Genomic DNA, 16,549 nt, shown 5'->3' on the forward strand with positions numbered 1-16,549 from the left:
GTTTATTATTTTTATTTTTGTAAATAGAATACAGGCATTAAAAGTAGGTTTCGAAATCGATATTAGGTTAGAAGATTATAATATTACCAAGGAGGGAGGAGCAAATAATATTTTCATGTCCGTACGAACAAACAAAACGCCGGCATGCGTCCCGCCGCGTTCTTCCAACGCCAACGCGCAACTCTCTCTTCCCTTTCTTTGTCAAGCAACAGTTTCGGTTGTTCTATGCACGATAGATAGTTTCTTCTTTTAGACAAAGCCGGGAAGACCGACGGTTCCTACATCCATCGGTGTCGGACAAATACCGGCGGATTTTGCTAAGATTGTGATTTCTCCTTTCAACCTGCGGGCCGACCGACCGATTGATCCATCCGCCACGAATAATATATAGTACTACTGTCGGCAGCAATTGGTACGAATATCGTCTCAAACATATGGGAAGTGACGTCATCGGAGAAGATGATCAGCCTTCGTTGGAGTTCGTGGCCAGCGGAACCGGAATTTTCAGTGTTCCCAATAGGCCAACATTTCATCCCGAACGTCCTCCGTACCTTGAGCTCAGGCCACACCCGCTTAGGGAGACACAGCTTAGGACTTTCTTGAGGACGATTGCCTGTACAGAGAGTCAGCTTTGGGCAGGGCAGGAATCAGGAGTCAGAGTATGGAATTTGTCGGATGCGCACAAGCCGGGAAGCGGCACGGATGGTCAAGCTCGCCGAGGTGACCAGGACGCTGCACCCTTTTATGAGTCAAGGAGCACTTCTCCAACCATGTGTTTGATAATCGACTCCAGTTGTAAATTGGTTTGGTCTGGCCACAAGGATGGTATGATCAGGTCCTGGAACATGGATCAGACTATCTATGATAATCCTTTCAAAGAAGGTTGTTTGGCCTGGCAGGCTCATGCTGGCTCTGTACTTTGCATGGCAATCAGTTCATATGGTACCATTTCTTCTCTCTATCGAGTTAGTCTTTTTCTTGCATTCATGTGTATTAGTTATTTGCAAATACGATGCATACACCTCTAGTCTTGGTCAATTTGTATGGTACATAAGTTTTTGAACACCAAATTGTATCTATTTCGACATTGTAATTAAAATAACTTCATATTTCATTGTTAAATTTGTCCACTTATTTTGGGAGAGTATTCTACAAAGGGAAGTACTAGACTCATTTTTTTGTGGTTCGGTAAGAATGTAAAGAACTGCTCTTCCTATCAGTGTGTTTGCTTGGCAATTGGTGCAATTAATTTCCATTAAGCTTCTCTTCTGAATCCAGGTTTTCTTTTAGTTGCCTAAGGATGATGTACTTGATTGTTGGTCTTAACATTTCATCAACTGGATCCAGGTGACTTATGGTCAGGTTCAGAAGGTGGTGTCATAAAGATTTGGCCGTGGGATGCCATTGAAAAGTCTCTTTCTGTCTCTCCAGAGGAGAGGCACATGACTGCTTCACTAGTGGAGAGATCTGGCATTGACATTAGGAGTCAAGTTACTGTTAATGGTGTGTGCAACATTTCTTCATCGGATGTGAGATCTTTGCTGGCTGATAATGCTAGAGCTAAAGTATGGGCAGCTGGAGCTTTATCATTCTCCCTATGGTACGTTTGCATTTTGCACCCTGCTGCCAGAAGGTTTATATAATCCAAGTTGAGCTAATAACACTTGGTAAAATATCTCTTTTCTTTACTTTGTTGCTTGTTATACTCTTACATGCATTCTGGTGTAATTTTTTATTCCTGTTTTTTTTTGGTTGAAGGGATGCTCGTAGTAGAGAACTTCTAAAAGTATATAATGTAGATGGTCAGATTGAGAACATAATTGATATGCCCTCCTTGACTCATGACCAACCAGTTGAAGATGAGTTGAATGTGAAGTTTGTTTCCAAATCCAGAAAGGATAAATCCAAAAGAAATAGCATCCTGCAATGTTCACGCAATGCTATCATGGTTGCTGCAGATGCTGTACTACGAGTAGCAACCAAAGGCGCTGTTGTGGAAGATGCTAAACGAACAGAAGCTCTAATTCTGACTGCAGATGGGATGATTTGGAGTGGATGTGCAAATGGTGTACTTGTACAGTGGGATGGAAATGGCAATCGTTTAAAGAATTTTCATCATCATCCTTGTGCTGTTAAATGCTTTTGCACTTTAGGCACGCGGATATGGGTTGGCTATGTCAATGGGATGGTCCAATTGCTCGATCTAGAGGGAAATCTGATTGCAGGTTGGGTTGCTCATAACGGTCCTGTGATCAAATTAGCAATTGGATTTGGTTATGTTTTCAGTTTGGCGAATCATGGTGGTATACGTGGATGGAACATCTCTTCGCCCGGATCACATGATAACATATTGCGGTTAGAACTCGCAAGAAAGGAACACATGTACACAAGACGAGAAAATATCAGAATTTTGATTGGCACATGGAATGTTGGTGAAAGAAAAGGTTCTAATGAGGCCCTTATGACATGGCTAGGTTCTGCAGCAAATGATGCGGGCATAGTGGTTGTTGGGTGCCAGGAGGTTGATATGGGTGCAGGTTTTCTTGCAATGTCTGTGGCGAGAGAAGCTGTGAGAGCCCTTATACCTTTTGTGTATTTACAACGTAGCTGTGGAAAAATCATATTTTCTCTACATCAAAGCAAAATTAAGTATTCTAAAAAATTATGGTTTTATGCCTGAAGCCCAAATAATTGTTTTGGCTGCAAGACATAGAATTGCGGTTCTGAATAATGAGGAAGACATCATAAAAAAAATCTTTGAAAACTTCTATATTTTCACCTCAAGGACACAATGAACCCATACTTTGCAAGATGGAATAATTCTACTGTCCTTAAAACAATTGATATTATGGTGAAGATGCTTATAAAAAAATAAAGATGAAAAAATTATATTAACTTCATATGATGATATTGGTTTCTTTTTATCTTTGAGTGCCTTTTTTTGGTTTTTTGCTCATAGAAAATTTTCAGATGCTTTGCTGCTTCATCATTACTCGTTTTTTGTGATCTTTATCATTCTTTCTCATATTAAACTTTTATAGACCAATATTGAAGTAGTATTAGTTTTTAAGTGGGATTCATACACCTTCCGTACCATTTTGTTTGTTGATTGGTGGGTTCTCCTGCTTTTTTGTTCAGTGTGTGTTGACCGAATGAAACCCAAAATGGCCTTGCATTTTAACATTCAAATATTGATTAGGTGAAAGTATTGATAGTTTCTTATGAAAGGTCAAAGAGAGGCATATCAGTCACAATATGTGAAGATGCCGATTTCAATATATGAGAGTTGGACCCACCCAAGGTAGCTCAAGTGGAAAGAATTTAGACTTGAGAGGTTGAGGTCTCAAGTTCGATTCCCGCTGAAAGCACCTTGATTGAAGTGGGAGGTCATAGACGGTGGGATACTATTCTAACCTTCTCGTCTGGAAAAAATAATGAGAGTTGGTGGATTAGTGCATTACAAAGAGAGAATTATTTGAAATAACTACTAACCTTCTCATAGGCGCATTTTATTCAATCTTTGTGGCTGGATTATCTTTAACACCATTGTGTGATCTCTGCACTAGGTAGGAGAAGGGAGTTCAATTGGAAAATGGTGGCAGGATGCCTTGGGGAAGGCCTTGAATGAAGGGACAACATTTGAACGTGTAGGTTCAAGAGAGCTAGCAGGATTGGTCATAGCTATATGGTAAGTGTTAAACCATATGTGTAGGACACATGTGCTACACATGAAATCCAGCACATAATTTCATGCATTGATTTTCTTAATTTTTGTCTCTTATTTAACTGGTAGACCAACAAACTTCTAAGAAATCCACTATGTTAAATAAAACAGGAATTCTTGGGCCTTGCAGTTTTTTTTTTGTAGATATATCATCCTTACTTCAACATTACTATTTTTTAGGACTTATCTTTCTGCGTGTTCAATTAGCATTTACTTTGAGATATGCTATTTATGGTCTCGACATGATATGATTAAATTTCGATGATAGCATTCATATACTGCATTAATATGATTGAATTTTATTTTTTTCCCAAAAAATAATAACATACATTTATTTTGAGTAAAGCTCTTTAAGTACCTGTTAACATATGCTTCAAATTTAGGGTAAGAAAGACCCTGAGACCTCATGTTGGGGACCTGGATGTAGCAGCTGTTGCTTGTGGCCTAGGTCGGGTAATTGGTAATAAGGTATATTTATATCCATTGTGTAAAATCTTAGGCATTTTACCTGTTTTTATCTCCTTACTTTCAGTTTATATTGAAGTTCTAAAATCTGAAGGTAATCTGTTATATATCCTATTTTACATTGATTATCCATGTTCTTCTGCAATCTTAATTTGATCGGTAATGTACACTATTATTAGATGTCTAAAATCATCTTGGTTATTAGAGAAAATGAAGAGTGATTTATTGATAATCTATGTATTTAGAAATGAATGTTAGAGTGCGTGTATAAACATAGATCATTTACAAATGGAAGTCACAAATTGTGCCAATCAATCACACATACAATCTTAATCAGATCTACAAATCTGATTGCTGTAATATCTCTATAGTATCGTTAGCATTGGTCACTTACCTGATTATTTGTTTCTGTGTATATGATTGTGAATGAATATACGGTAGAAGTTTGATGTTATTCATAAAATGTAACCCTTAGTTTTGTTACATGTGAGGATTATTGTAGTCGGGGTAAATTTTGAAGTTGGATTGAATCTTTTGAACACAATCTCTGGGGGTGTTGGAAAAGAAGATTAGAGATAAAGTACTCCATGTAGGGGCAAGTGGACGACCATTTAAGTCAAACCTCATCCAAAGAAGGATTTAAAGGAGTTTTTCAATACATCACTTGAACAAATTAAAAGGAATAAAGAAAACGAATCTTTGTCCCCTCTTCTCTTACCATTAATATCCACTGTGATAGTCTTGTACACATTCTTCTGTTTTATCATTTTCAATAGCAGTGGAATCAGATTTCATTGACAGAGACTATTTTTATATTTGGGAATGTGTAACATTGCTATGGTTCTTAAGGTTAACTTTCAACTCAATTTAGCCAGATCTTTACCCGTACAAAAATCCATTATATCCTCCTTTAGTAAGAAGTCTCTTTTCTTTTTTCCTGTGAAACCTTCCTGTACAACTAAACATCTGTATGATTTTATCCAATTTCTGTGTATCAATTCCTAATCATGTTTGTACTGTTCCTTCCTTCTTTCTTGATATTTTTTTTTTGTGAACAGGGAGGTGTAGGTTTAAGGTTGAGAGTGTATGACCGTGTACTGTGCTTTGTTAACTGTCATCTGGCTGCACATTTGGAAGCAGTCAATCATCGAAATGCTGATTTTGATCATATCTATCGAACAATGATCTTCACCCAATCACCCAATTTCCTTAAATCAGCTGCGGGCATAAAAAACCTGTTCTTATTTTGCTCTCTTGCCTTTCCGATGTTTTTATGTTGGCTGCTTTATTCTTCTGGCTTTCCGTTCCTCCTTGCTGTTGCAGCTGGTGTTTCAACTGCTGTTCAAATGCTTCGTGCCACAAATGTATTTACCTGATTCAATGTTTGTGGTTAATATTTGATTCTAGATGACGAATCATGCATAAATTAGATGATCCTTTTCCTTTGGGACATTTACAGGCACTGTGGAATGCTACAAATGAGGAGAGGCCAGACTTGGCTGAAGCTGATCTGGTTGTCTTTCTTGGTGATTTTAATTATAGGCTATTTGGTATATCATATGATGAGACAAGGCACCTTGTTTCCCAAAGAAGTTTTGATTGGCTTCTTGAGAAAGATCAGCTGAGAGCTGAAATGAAGGCTGGAAAAGTCTTCCAAGGGATGCATGAGGCACATATTAGATTCCCTCCAACTTACAAGTTTGATAAACGAAAACAAGGCTTAGAAGGTACATTTGATCCTTACGCAGTATTGTCTACTTCTTTAACATTGATTTCAAGTAAAGTGAGTGACTTTCCTTCCAGGTTATGATTCTGGAAAGAAAAAACGTATACCTTCATGGTGTGACAGGGTATTATATCGTGATAACCGACCATCATCGACAGCAGAATGCAATTTAGAATGCCCTGTTGTTGCTTCAGTACTGCAGTATGTTGTTTGTTTCTATGTTCTAGTTCTATGCCCATGGGCCATGGAAGAAAATGAAAGAGTACGTTACTTTTCTACTTTTTGACAGGTACGAGGCTTGCATGGATGTCATAGGGAGTGACCACAAACCCGTGAGGTGCAAACTGAATGTTGAAATTGCGCATGTTGATAGATCAGTTAGGAGACAGGAGATGGGACACATTGTTAAGCACAATGAAGATATCAGAGTGTTGCTTGAACAATTGAAATCTGTTCCAGAAACGGTTGTGAGCGCTACGAGCATTGCCCTTCAAAACCATGAAGCATTTACTTTAAGACTCACCAACAGAAGTGGGAATGATTGTGCTACTTTCCAGATTGAATGTGAAGGTCAGTCCATTGTTGTGGAGAAAGAGAAAAGGAGAGACTATCGCCCGAGGGGTTCATTCGGTTTTCCACGCTGGCTTAAGGTAATTTGTATTCCGCTTAATATGTATAGGTTGAGATTAGGGATCCCACGTGCTTAGATCTCTACAACATAGAATTGACCTTTGTAGATTTATATATTTTGCACAATCTCTAGCTAGCTAATTAATAGCTAATAATATTAGGTAATGCCAGCAGCTGGTTTACTGGGAGTGGAGCAAGTGGTGGATATATCAGTAGCCCATGAAGAATCGCAAGAAGAAGTGGATGATGATGCTGATCGTGGCTGGTGGTCTGAAGACAGTAGCACCGGAGACAAAGAATTAGTTTTGTTGGTCAATGTCCGAGGAAGCTGCTCAACTGAGACCATGTCTCACAGGATTATTGTGCGCCACAGTTTTTCGTAGATTTTTTTTTCTCAAAAAGATAGCAAAACAGAATTATTGGTATATACTTGAACTGGTCTCTTACTGGCTTCCTTGTTCTAATTTAACTATGAAGCAACCTTCAATTAGAAGGAGTAATGAATAATTAATTAAGGTTGTTGCTTGTATCTAGATCTATGTGTCTGAAATTCAAAAAAAAAAGAAAAAAGATGGGTAATTAAATGTTGTTCATTCACTCACTCACAGGCAGGCAACTCTTGGGCGACACGACTCGGAGGGAGGATCCGTGATTGGTGTTGAGGCAGGAGGATTGAGCAGGGCGGTTCATGTAAGAGAGACTGATGTCTTGGAGTTTGATCCCTCTGCAAGGGTTGCTTTTGCTGCACTTAAACAGCACCGCCACCGGAGTTGCAGAGGTTCCTTTTATATTCTGATACGTTATGTCACTTATCTTCACCCCGGAGGAACTCTACATATATATATATATATATATTAATGAATGAATGAGTATAGGTATAATTAATTAATTAATTAATTAATTAATTAATTACCTGTCCCGGACAAGCTTGGTTGTTAGGACAGTAGTCCTGATCGATGATAATGGGATTGTGAACGTTCTTCATGACAATGTTTCGGTAATGAATGTTTTTGACAAAGGCGGTGGTGGGTCTGGCCCATGTCTTGATTCTGAGACCATTTTCTGAAGCAGTAAAGACGGAGTTGGTGAGAGTGACGTTCTGGACTCCCCCTTCACTGTAGTCCCTTGCAAGACTTCCAATGCTCACTCCGTGACCGGGCCCGCACTGTATCCGTTCCATCCACAGGTTCTTTGTGTTGGGTCCCACGGAGATGCAGTCGTCCCCTGTCCTGATGGTGCAGGTGGAAATGGTGACTCCGGTGGAGTGCTGGACGTGAATCCCGTCTGTGTTTGGGCTTTCATCCGGAGCCAGGATCCGGAGGTTTCGTACCATAACGTTGTTGCAGCTGTTGATGACGAGGTGCATGAATTGGCTATTCATTGATTTGAGGCCGTCGATTACAATGTCGTTGGCCCAGTTGAATGTTAGGGACTGTGTTAGTTAGTATATATACAAATTAACATGTGCATGTGCATGTGCTCATGTATAAGTAAGTAAAAAGTATATATTATATAGATATAGATAGATAGATAATATATAGTAGTAGGTACGTACCCTGGCTCCGGAAGCTGGACAAGAAGAAGAAGAAGAAGTAGTGTTCCTGCGGCAAGCCCAAAATGCGGCAGCTTTGGCATCTAGGGTTCCTCCTCCGGTGAGGGTAATCCTGTTGACCTGAATGAATAGTATCCAGGAGTGGGTGGCGGCCAAAGCACGAAAATCGGTGGGGGCGAAGAGTGTTCCTAGTATGCGAATGTTGATCCTGTTTTTGCAGGGGCCCTTGAAAGTGAGGGAGGAGTTGATGAGGAAGTGTCCGTCGGGAATGTAGATGAGGGAGGGCTCAGCGGAGGAGCAGGCGGCACCCCAAGCCTTGAGGAATGCCTGCGACGAGTCTGTGCGACCGTCACCTCTTGCCCCGTAATTACTACTAACAACGTTAATATAATTGTAAGATGCTGCTGCTGCTTCTTTTGATGGTCGGAAATTAGAGAGTAATATTGCTATTATTTTTATTAAGATGATATTGATGATGATGATGAGATGAGCCATACATACATATAATTAGCTAGAATTAGAAATTAATAATCAGATGAGATGGACCGACAGACAGTCGACAGAGCCTGAGGAATTATGTATGTATGTATGGCAATAATGATCGATGAATACCTTAATTACCTTGCTAGCTAGCTAGCTAGCTACTAGTACGGTAAATGGTGGTTGGTTGGTTGGAACACGTTCTATACACTTCATGTAGTGGTGGAGGGGTAACAACTGCATGTCGTGCGTGTGCGTGCATGGGAATTAATAATTATCTAATGATATAAAATTAAAATTCATTAAATTTCAAAATAAGTAGACTATCATGTTTTATTTTAATTTTATTATTTATTAATTCTTCAAGAGTTTTCAGAAGACCTCCACTTTTACTTTTAAAGAACACAAAGATGGGTTGAACGTTAAATTCTTTTTATATAAATTATATTAATGATGACAGTTAAATTCAAGTGTAAACTTCAAGTCACACTATCTATCTGAGAAAGAAAACACTATGACCATTTATTTATATTATTGAGAAGTCAGTCTCTTCTAATTGAGCTAGGTCTATTATACCCTTCTTCATGACCCTGAACAAGCTGCTGGCTTTTCATCAACATAGACCGACCAACAATTAATTAGCTATATTTTTCAATCTCACAATGGGAAAGAGTAGCCTCGCAGGTATTTGGAATCAACTCCTGATTCACGTACAAGAGCCACGCGTCCAGTACGCGCCACCTACAAAGAACACACAAACAAACATGCACGTCTTTTCTCAATATCACACCACCACCACCACCATACAAAAAAAACAAAACAAAATTATGTTCAAACTGAAACTAAATGTAACAAACAACAATGATATCCCCCCGTTTTTAAAGGGCTTCAGAAGCTTGTCTGAAAGCATAAAAGCCCAAAGAGTCTTCTTCTGCATCAAAAACATGTATTATACCCCTATACCTATACCTATACCATACATACCTCGCAAATGCCATATGGCTCCAGCAATCTCTGTAAAGCTACCATCTTGTGCAAATCACCAGTAAGCTGATCAGAGAACAAGTGATCAGAGATTTACTACAAAAAAAATATATATATATATATATATATAGAAAGAACTAAGAACAGAATCAAATATCATTAACTATTTGTAAAGCCCGTGTCAATATAATCACTATTTAAATCCCTTGGCATTAATTTGCTGCAAACAAATTTTGCATGAAGCAAATTGTCTCGATGATTCTACATTTGCAGCTAAATCTGGTCTTGATGGAAATGACTGTTTCAACAAAATTGAATAAATCGAAATCTGAAAGAAACAGAATCCACCTCGAGTGTTATTGTATGGTCGGAAACATCAACAGCTTTGGCTCTAAAAATGCTAGCAATGTCAAGAACGCTGCGCCTCGCAGCAGCATTTGCAGCAGTCTTTATAAGCATCAGCTCCCGCTCAGCAAAGGGCAAATGTGTAATATCGTGAACCTGAAACAGTAATTCAAGTACCTAATTCAACATGCAGTAAGTAAACCCATGCAGTATGCAAATTATGTCAGTTTTTGGTCCATATTCAACTTTAATCAATTTTGTCTATACTACATTTTCCCCTTTTTGCAAAATGCTGAATACATTTAATGAAGCTTGGACTATTTATAGGCTGCAGCAAAGTTCCACCCAGTTTAATTTACCTCATGAAGGTCTACCAACTTGTTAAGTTGTTGCACTAACTTTCCAATCGACTCGTCTGTACCAGGAACAACTGTTGTGATGCGAGAAATCCCCTCAGTTTCTGCATGACCAACCGCTAAACTCTGAATCAAGATAACAGCACGGGTCAAATGAAGAACAATAACAAATTAAACTTGCACAACTTTAAAGAATTTATTATTTTTATTTAGCTAAGCATGCAACGTCTACTACCTGAATGTTATAACCCCTTCTAGCAAAAACACCAGTTACGATATTGAGCACTCCAGGAGCATCGTTCACAAGCATGGATAAAGTGTGAGAACGGAGACCAGTTGTCTGCAAATAGCTTACCAACATTAGTATAAGTAATGTGATTTGCTTTCAAAAGGCTTACTGAGCCCCTTGGGTGCATTTTATATGCAAATGAACCTGAATCGGAAAAATATCAAAAGCATTTCCTCTATGAAGATACGTTTTCAATAATGTAAAATTGAAGTTATGCACCAATACATAGTAGATGCAGAAGAAACTTAAGCATCAATAAGCTTAGATGCATTACATCTTCATCATTGAGCACTCCCCAGTGAGCATCAAGAACTTTATTAAACAAGAAACCTTCAGCCGGTTCCACAGGATAAACATCACCCTTCATGAAGAAAATGGAGGACAAAATGAATTAACAAACAAAACGTGAAATAATGTAAGACTTAACGACATAGGTCAACCTTTGGAGAACTGATAAGTATAAAATACATATTTATATATACAGAGAGAGAGATCTATCTTGACGACTTATTATTAAGAATAAAATCTTTTTCACTAGATTATTCTCACTTGCATATTTCTAGCTAGGTCATGATACTCATAGTTAGGACTTGCTAACATCAGGGTTATTTATAATGCTTATTTTCTCGTTGAAGATGGTACATGTAGTTTAAGAAATTTATATATTTCTGGACAGATGTTTATGCAATATATCATACTCACTCACGGCATCATTTTATTGATTAACCTTAGACAGCTTATAGAATATAGAAGTTTTTGATAATCAAGCTTCATGTTCATTCATATAAGAGTGGGAAATCTCACATCTCCTGCAATTTCTCCACATACACTTCCAATGGAAATAAGGTAAATAGGAAAAGAACAAAATTAGTAGTTAAGGTTAAACTTCACAAACCCCAACTGATGTATCTGATTCCACATTGACTGAACTGTTTTTAATGGCCATAAAGTTCTCATCTGGGTTTGTTGCCTCTAGGTCAGGATATGAAGCAGCTGAGAATCGCCAAAATGGAGCAGACTCACCCATCCTCTCTCTTCTCAAGCCAATCTAAAGTAGCAGGAGATTCAAGAAAATAAATAAAAGCAAAAGAGACAAAAATGACTGGAACTGCTTTAAGATTATGTGACCAGAAGTTTCAACAGTTACTGCAGTATCTGCAAACCTTTCCCGTTCTTGCAATTTCTCTAATCCCAAATTTACTCAAGTTCCTCTGAACAGCAACCATCTTACCAGGATCTCCAGTCACCTGGGGAATCATACAGCATTTAAGAAAATAGGTTGAAGACTTACTTCCTATTTTATAAGGGAGTTCTTGTAAATTGACATGGAGTGGAATACTTACAAATTACAAGGGTCTATCTACAACCACAGGTGGAACTGTGTTATAAAACTTTCAAGAATACTAGTCTATAGTTAGTACTGAGGACAAATATTTTTCTATTACCTCAATGGTTAATGAATGCTCTGAGATATCTACAATTTTCCCTCTAAATATGTCGACAAGCCACATCACCTGCAGGTCATGATATAACCTGGAATTATTGAGGATGATAAGTAGATGGGAACTGAACTTTAATTAAAGTCACAGGAGGAAGCACAAGGCAATAATAAGAACTTGGCGGCATAATTAACTAGCATCATCCTTGTGCTTGTATTAGAAATGGCATGTTATCTTGATTCTTAATGTCTTAAGAACTGGAATCAGAGTTCTCGTTGAATCTCAAATGACCTAGCAAGCTGCAAATCACTAGGGGACAAGACTCAAAGATAGTTTTGATTGAACCAGCAAGGATGGAACAATGAAGCCATATAAAAATGAAGTATGTTTCATTAGTGCATACTTGGGATAGAGTGTATATAGACATACCTCAGCTCGGAACTTGGGATCAGCATTGATCTTTATGAGCATCAATTCACGTTCCACATGTGGCTCGTTTGAAATATCTTCAACCTAACCAACCAAAGATTGAAGGTTGAGTAACAGGACAGGACAGGACAGGACAGGAGAATTGTTGGAAGAAGACAAATGATATGAAACCGATAGGATGTAAATAGCATTCTTCTTAAGAAAGAAGAAATGAAGAATAATTGTCACCTTCCAAACATTGACAAGCTTTTGCAGCTGTTTGATTACTTGGTGCAAGACAGTTTCAGTTCCAGAGACAACAATAGTGAACAGGGCCTTGTCCTTGTTCAAACCAACAGCTAGGGACTCGATGTTATATCCTCTCCTTGCAAAGACTCCTGCAATCCGATTTATCATTCCACTTTCATCACCCACAAATACCGAGATAGTATGCCGTCTCACCCTGGGATTCAACATGGACCAGCAGCACAAAAACCACATTCACTTGGCCAAATTCAACAAAAATGAAAAGGAAGTTTAAAAGATTATATGGAGAGAAATACAAGCACCTATGTTGACGGTAACATACAAAAGCCATGAATGCAATATGAAGGAGACTAATGGAAAGCAAGAAAGCTTATCATAGTACCAAAAAACAAAAACAACAAATTCTAGTTGGATTGGATTGGAGAAAACTTGGAATGCTAAAAAATTCACATGTCATACATCCTAATAAAAAGGTGCATAATTAATTAAAAAACCCATTATTATTATTATTCAAGGAGTTTGTAATATGAATCGACCTGGATAAGACTGGTGATCCGATCAAAGGGGGAAGATAAGTGCGTACATACAAAAAAAGAAAGAAAGAAAAGAGTTGAATTACTTGGGTCTAGTTAGAGGGGGGGGAGATGGATCGATGAGAGGGAAACTAGGTCTATCATCAAAGTGCTTGTCAGCAGAGCTTGAATAGACGACGAGGCTGCTGCTGCTGCTTCGATTGGAAATTGGACGTGCCTTTGCCGGTGTGATGGAACATACGGTGTTGTTGTTGTTGTTGTTGTTAGCAACTGAATTGTGATGTGATTTCAGATTCTGTACAAAGTGTGATAATACTACGGCCGCCATCAGAGCGAGCGAGCTAGCGGAAGAGATGTCGGACCCAGTTAATTGAACGTCTATTTCGTCTCTCCCTATTACCAAATCCAAATCACTTAGGCCTGGTTCTCTTTGGGTTATTTGAAAAATCCAAATAAAATCAATTTTCCAATCAATCATTTCTTAACAATCACATCACTCATTTCATTAACCAAAATACTAAACTACCTTCTATTTTAAATTATTATTTTTTATTTTATTTTATTTATATATATCAATACCCTTTTAAGTCATTTTATCAAAAATAATCATCACTTTCTCAAAATCATCACCAATCATTATTATTTTTTCCCTCTAGGTTTTAAAAAACCCCAATCCGAACAAACCCTTACTTTATATTTATATATATATATATATATATATATATATATATATATAAAAAAAATCAAATAATTTCTCTCTTTTCTCTCTTTCCTCCCACTTCTACATTTTCCAAACGAATGAATGTGATGTCAAGTCATTCCCTCACCAAATTCTCTTTCACTATCACTCCTAGTATATATATATATATATATATATATATATATATATATATATATATATATATATATATATATATATATATATATATATATATATATATATATATATATATATATATATATATATATATATCAAATTGTTTTTCACAACCTCTATTCACTCCTTAATTAATTTAAAAATTATTTATTTATCATTTTCTTTTTTATATATTTACATTTCTTATCTTATTTATTTTACTTATTTTATTTTATTTAATTATTAAGTTTTTTATCATTAAATATAATTAATTAATTAATTTTTAATATTTTTTTTCTATTTTATTTATTTAATTAAAAATACAAAATATTATTATTTTTATATTATAATTGTTTAAAATATATAAAATATTAAAGTGTGTCTTTATTTAATAAAATATTTTAATATATATATTTTTTAGGTTAAACAGTTGTTTTATTACTTAATTTATTAAAAAAATATATTATAAAACTATATTAGTTTATTATATTATATAGACAGAAAGACAGTATCCATCTCTTTATTTATATATAGATAGACCAGTTATATATATATATATATATATATATATATATATATATATTACCTGGATTACTGGATCGAGTCAATCAATAATACCAGAATCAATAGCTCATTAACTTTGACATTTTTGCAAGATAGAATAAAAGGATTCTCTTCTTTTGCAAAATAAGTGATCGTTTTAATTATTTTTTATATAATACTACTAAAATCAAATAAATAATAGTCTATTTGAAAACACGGAGTATAATCTATATATATAATGATGCTTAATTTTTAAAGTGTCCGGATTGTCGGGTCGAGAGCGGTGGTTAATTTGGATACATATGAGAGTAAATATATATTTGGGTCGGATTGTGGGTTGACCCACCCATAAAATTTTTACAGCAATATTTTTTTCACGACGAGATACATGCTAGTGTATTTAATTCCTCTAGACAAGCTTGCACTTTCTTTGGATTAATTGGATTTATTTAAATAATTTTTTTGAGTTATTTAAATATTTTTTATTTGGGATTATGTAAAAGTTAAACAATTAAAAAAAGCATTGATATTTTATGAAAAAGTATTTATTTTAAAAGGAAAATAGATAAAAAAAAAATTATAAGTTATTTAAATAAACCAGTTATTCAAACCTTATCGGAAGGAGATGAGACTGCTGGCATGTGACATGTGAGACAAAGTCTATTTATATGGGGAAATTTGAGGAAATGACCCCAAAAAGGGGGCTAATTATGTTTGGTGCGGGCCACTAATTTTTATAGCGCTGGTGACCCCAAAACAATTTTCTGCCGAAAATACCCCCGTTGCGTCACGCACCCTCCGGTTGCGTGACGCACCTGAGAGCATTGTGAAAAGTCCACAATGCCCTTACTATATAATAAAAAAAATTCCAGTTCTTCCCATTTCTTTCTTTCTTTTCTCTTTCTTCACTTCTCATTCTCCTCCTTCTCTCTAAAAAGATCACCCCCGACGACGATCCCCGACGAAGACCCCGACGAAGACCCCGACGAAGACGGCAGAATCCCAACGAAGGAGATGTTCGCTGCTATCCTTCAGATTACAGGTTACCACAAATGGATCATTTTGTAGTTTTTTGCATTTCAGATTCATTATATATTTATAATCTGTAAACTGTATTCTTCCTCCTTTCTTTATTTCTCTCTTTCGACGCATTGTTTGTTAAGGTTTAGTGATTAGGGATTGAGTAGGTGAATGTCACCGTTGCGGCGGAATCCGGGTGCGTAACGCAGGTGCGTCAAGCAGGTGCGTCAAGCAGGTGCGTCACGCAGGTGCGTCAAGCAGGTGCATCAAGCAGGTGCGTCACGCATATGCCTCTTAAATCGTTCAATAGAAGAAGAATGATTGAATTACTACTAGTAGTACTGTTTCATTAGTCTATTTCATCATAATACTCCCATTTATAAAAGAAAAAAAGAATATACTTTTGTTTGTTTGTTTTAGCTTTGCAAGGGGATATTACTTTTTGGACCTCCTGAAATTGGGAAAACCCTTATTGCTAAGGCACTTGCAACTAAAGCAAGCACAAGTTTTATCAACATAACTACCTCAACTTTATTATCAGAGGTAACTAACTGTTGAATTTAATTTTTATTTTGTTTCTATTGATTTCCCTTAATAGAAAGAAAACAACTACTGAACACTTGTGTTTACAAATGATGTTTGCAGTGGTTTGGTGAAAGTGTCAAGATATTCAAAATTTTCTTAGCTAAAACAGTCCATGGCGGAAGCAGGAAGACAACATGGCTAAAATTCTCTTGGCTAGTGTTTACGAATGATGAGGCATCTAACATGAACGAGCTTCGAAAATGGAATGAAAAGTATGGTCAAGGAGGAAGCAGGAAGATATCATCTTTTGGCTTTGCTAATCAATCTGAATTGCTAGCTTCTTCTTAATAGATAGCAAAATATAACACTCTTTTTTATTTATTAGTCTTTCTTTTAGTTGAATTAAT

General features: G+C 36.6%; 3 protein-coding genes across 4 annotated transcripts; 1 reads left to right on the forward strand and 2 right to left on the reverse strand.

Annotated features, from left to right (window-relative positions):
* The first annotated feature begins 104 nt into the window (after positions 1-104).
* On the forward strand, positions 105-7,530 carry LOC124914556 (type I inositol polyphosphate 5-phosphatase 12-like). 2 transcript variants are annotated; one of them, XM_047455132.1, is made up of 11 exons: positions 105-942; positions 1,348-1,600; positions 1,759-2,569; positions 3,567-3,688; positions 4,108-4,192; positions 5,248-5,553; positions 5,649-5,916; positions 5,993-6,116; positions 6,205-6,565; positions 6,707-7,061; positions 7,154-7,530. In XM_047455132.1, the coding sequence occupies exons 1-10, from the start codon at positions 435-437 to the stop codon at positions 6,926-6,928; spliced, it is 3,060 nt and encodes a 1,019-aa protein (XP_047311088.1). In that variant the 5' UTR covers positions 105-434; the 3' UTR covers positions 6,929-7,061; positions 7,154-7,530. The 2 variants fall into 2 exon arrangements, with proteins under 2 accessions (XP_047311088.1, XP_047311089.1); XM_047455133.1 differs by having other exon boundaries at positions 6,720-6,967.
* On the reverse strand, positions 6,953-8,761 carry LOC124914559 (polygalacturonase-like). The gene is made up of 3 exons (XM_047455137.1): positions 8,101-8,761; positions 7,459-7,977; positions 6,953-7,376 (listed from the first exon to the last, which is right to left on the reverse strand). The coding sequence occupies exons 1-3, from the start codon at positions 8,590-8,592 to the stop codon at positions 7,140-7,142; spliced, it is 1,248 nt and encodes a 415-aa protein (XP_047311093.1). The 5' UTR covers positions 8,593-8,761; the 3' UTR covers positions 6,953-7,139.
* Positions 8,762-8,989: 228 nt separating this feature from the next.
* LOC124915571 (acetolactate synthase small subunit 2, chloroplastic-like) lies at positions 8,990-13,602 on the reverse strand. The gene is made up of 12 exons (XM_047456322.1): positions 13,285-13,602; positions 12,648-12,861; positions 12,420-12,503; positions 11,997-12,065; positions 11,715-11,798; positions 11,447-11,599; positions 10,826-10,912; positions 10,498-10,602; positions 10,266-10,388; positions 9,910-10,062; positions 9,562-9,627; positions 8,990-9,318 (listed from the first exon to the last, which is right to left on the reverse strand). The coding sequence occupies exons 1-12, from the start codon at positions 13,524-13,526 to the stop codon at positions 9,235-9,237; spliced, it is 1,464 nt and encodes a 487-aa protein (XP_047312278.1). The 5' UTR covers positions 13,527-13,602; the 3' UTR covers positions 8,990-9,234.
* Between the last annotated feature and the right edge of the window lie 2,947 nt (positions 13,603-16,549).

This window comes from Impatiens glandulifera, chromosome 9 (genome assembly GCF_907164915.1).
Source record: "Impatiens glandulifera chromosome 9, dImpGla2.1, whole genome shotgun sequence".
Lineage (NCBI taxonomy): Eukaryota > Viridiplantae > Streptophyta > Magnoliopsida > Ericales > Balsaminaceae > Impatiens > Impatiens glandulifera.

Coding starts and splice junctions, on each gene's coding strand:
- LOC124914556 (XM_047455132.1), top strand. CDS start 435: ATGGGAAGTGACGTCATCGGAGAAGATGATCAGCCTTCGTTGGAGTTC. Junction 3,689..4,107: donor GGATTGGTCATAGCTATATG/GTAAGTGTTAAA, acceptor CTTCAAATTTAG/GGTAAGAAAGACCCTGAGAC. Junction 6,117..6,204: donor GTTGTTGCTTCAGTACTGCA/GTATGTTGTTTG, acceptor ACTTTTTGACAG/GTACGAGGCTTGCATGGATG.
- LOC124915571 (XM_047456322.1), bottom strand. CDS start 13,526: ATGGCGGCCGTAGTATTATCACACTTTGTACAGAATCTGAAATCACAT. Junction 10,913..11,446: donor AATCAGATACATCAGTTGGG/GTTTGTGAAGTT, acceptor TTCTTCATGAAG/GGTGATGTTTATCCTGTGGA. Junction 9,628..9,909: donor ACCATACAATAACACTCGAG/GTGGATTCTGTT, acceptor TTCTCTGATCAG/CTTACTGGTGATTTGCACAA.
- LOC124914559 (XM_047455137.1), bottom strand. CDS start 8,592: ATGGCTCATCTCATCATCATCATCAATATCATCTTAATAAAAATAATA. Junction 7,978..8,100: donor GTCCAGCTTCCGGAGCCAGG/GTACGTACCTAC, acceptor TAACTAACACAG/TCCCTAACATTCAACTGGGC. Junction 7,377..7,458: donor ACCAAGCTTGTCCGGGACAG/GTAATTAATTAA, acceptor ATATATATGTAG/AGTTCCTCCGGGGTGAAGAT.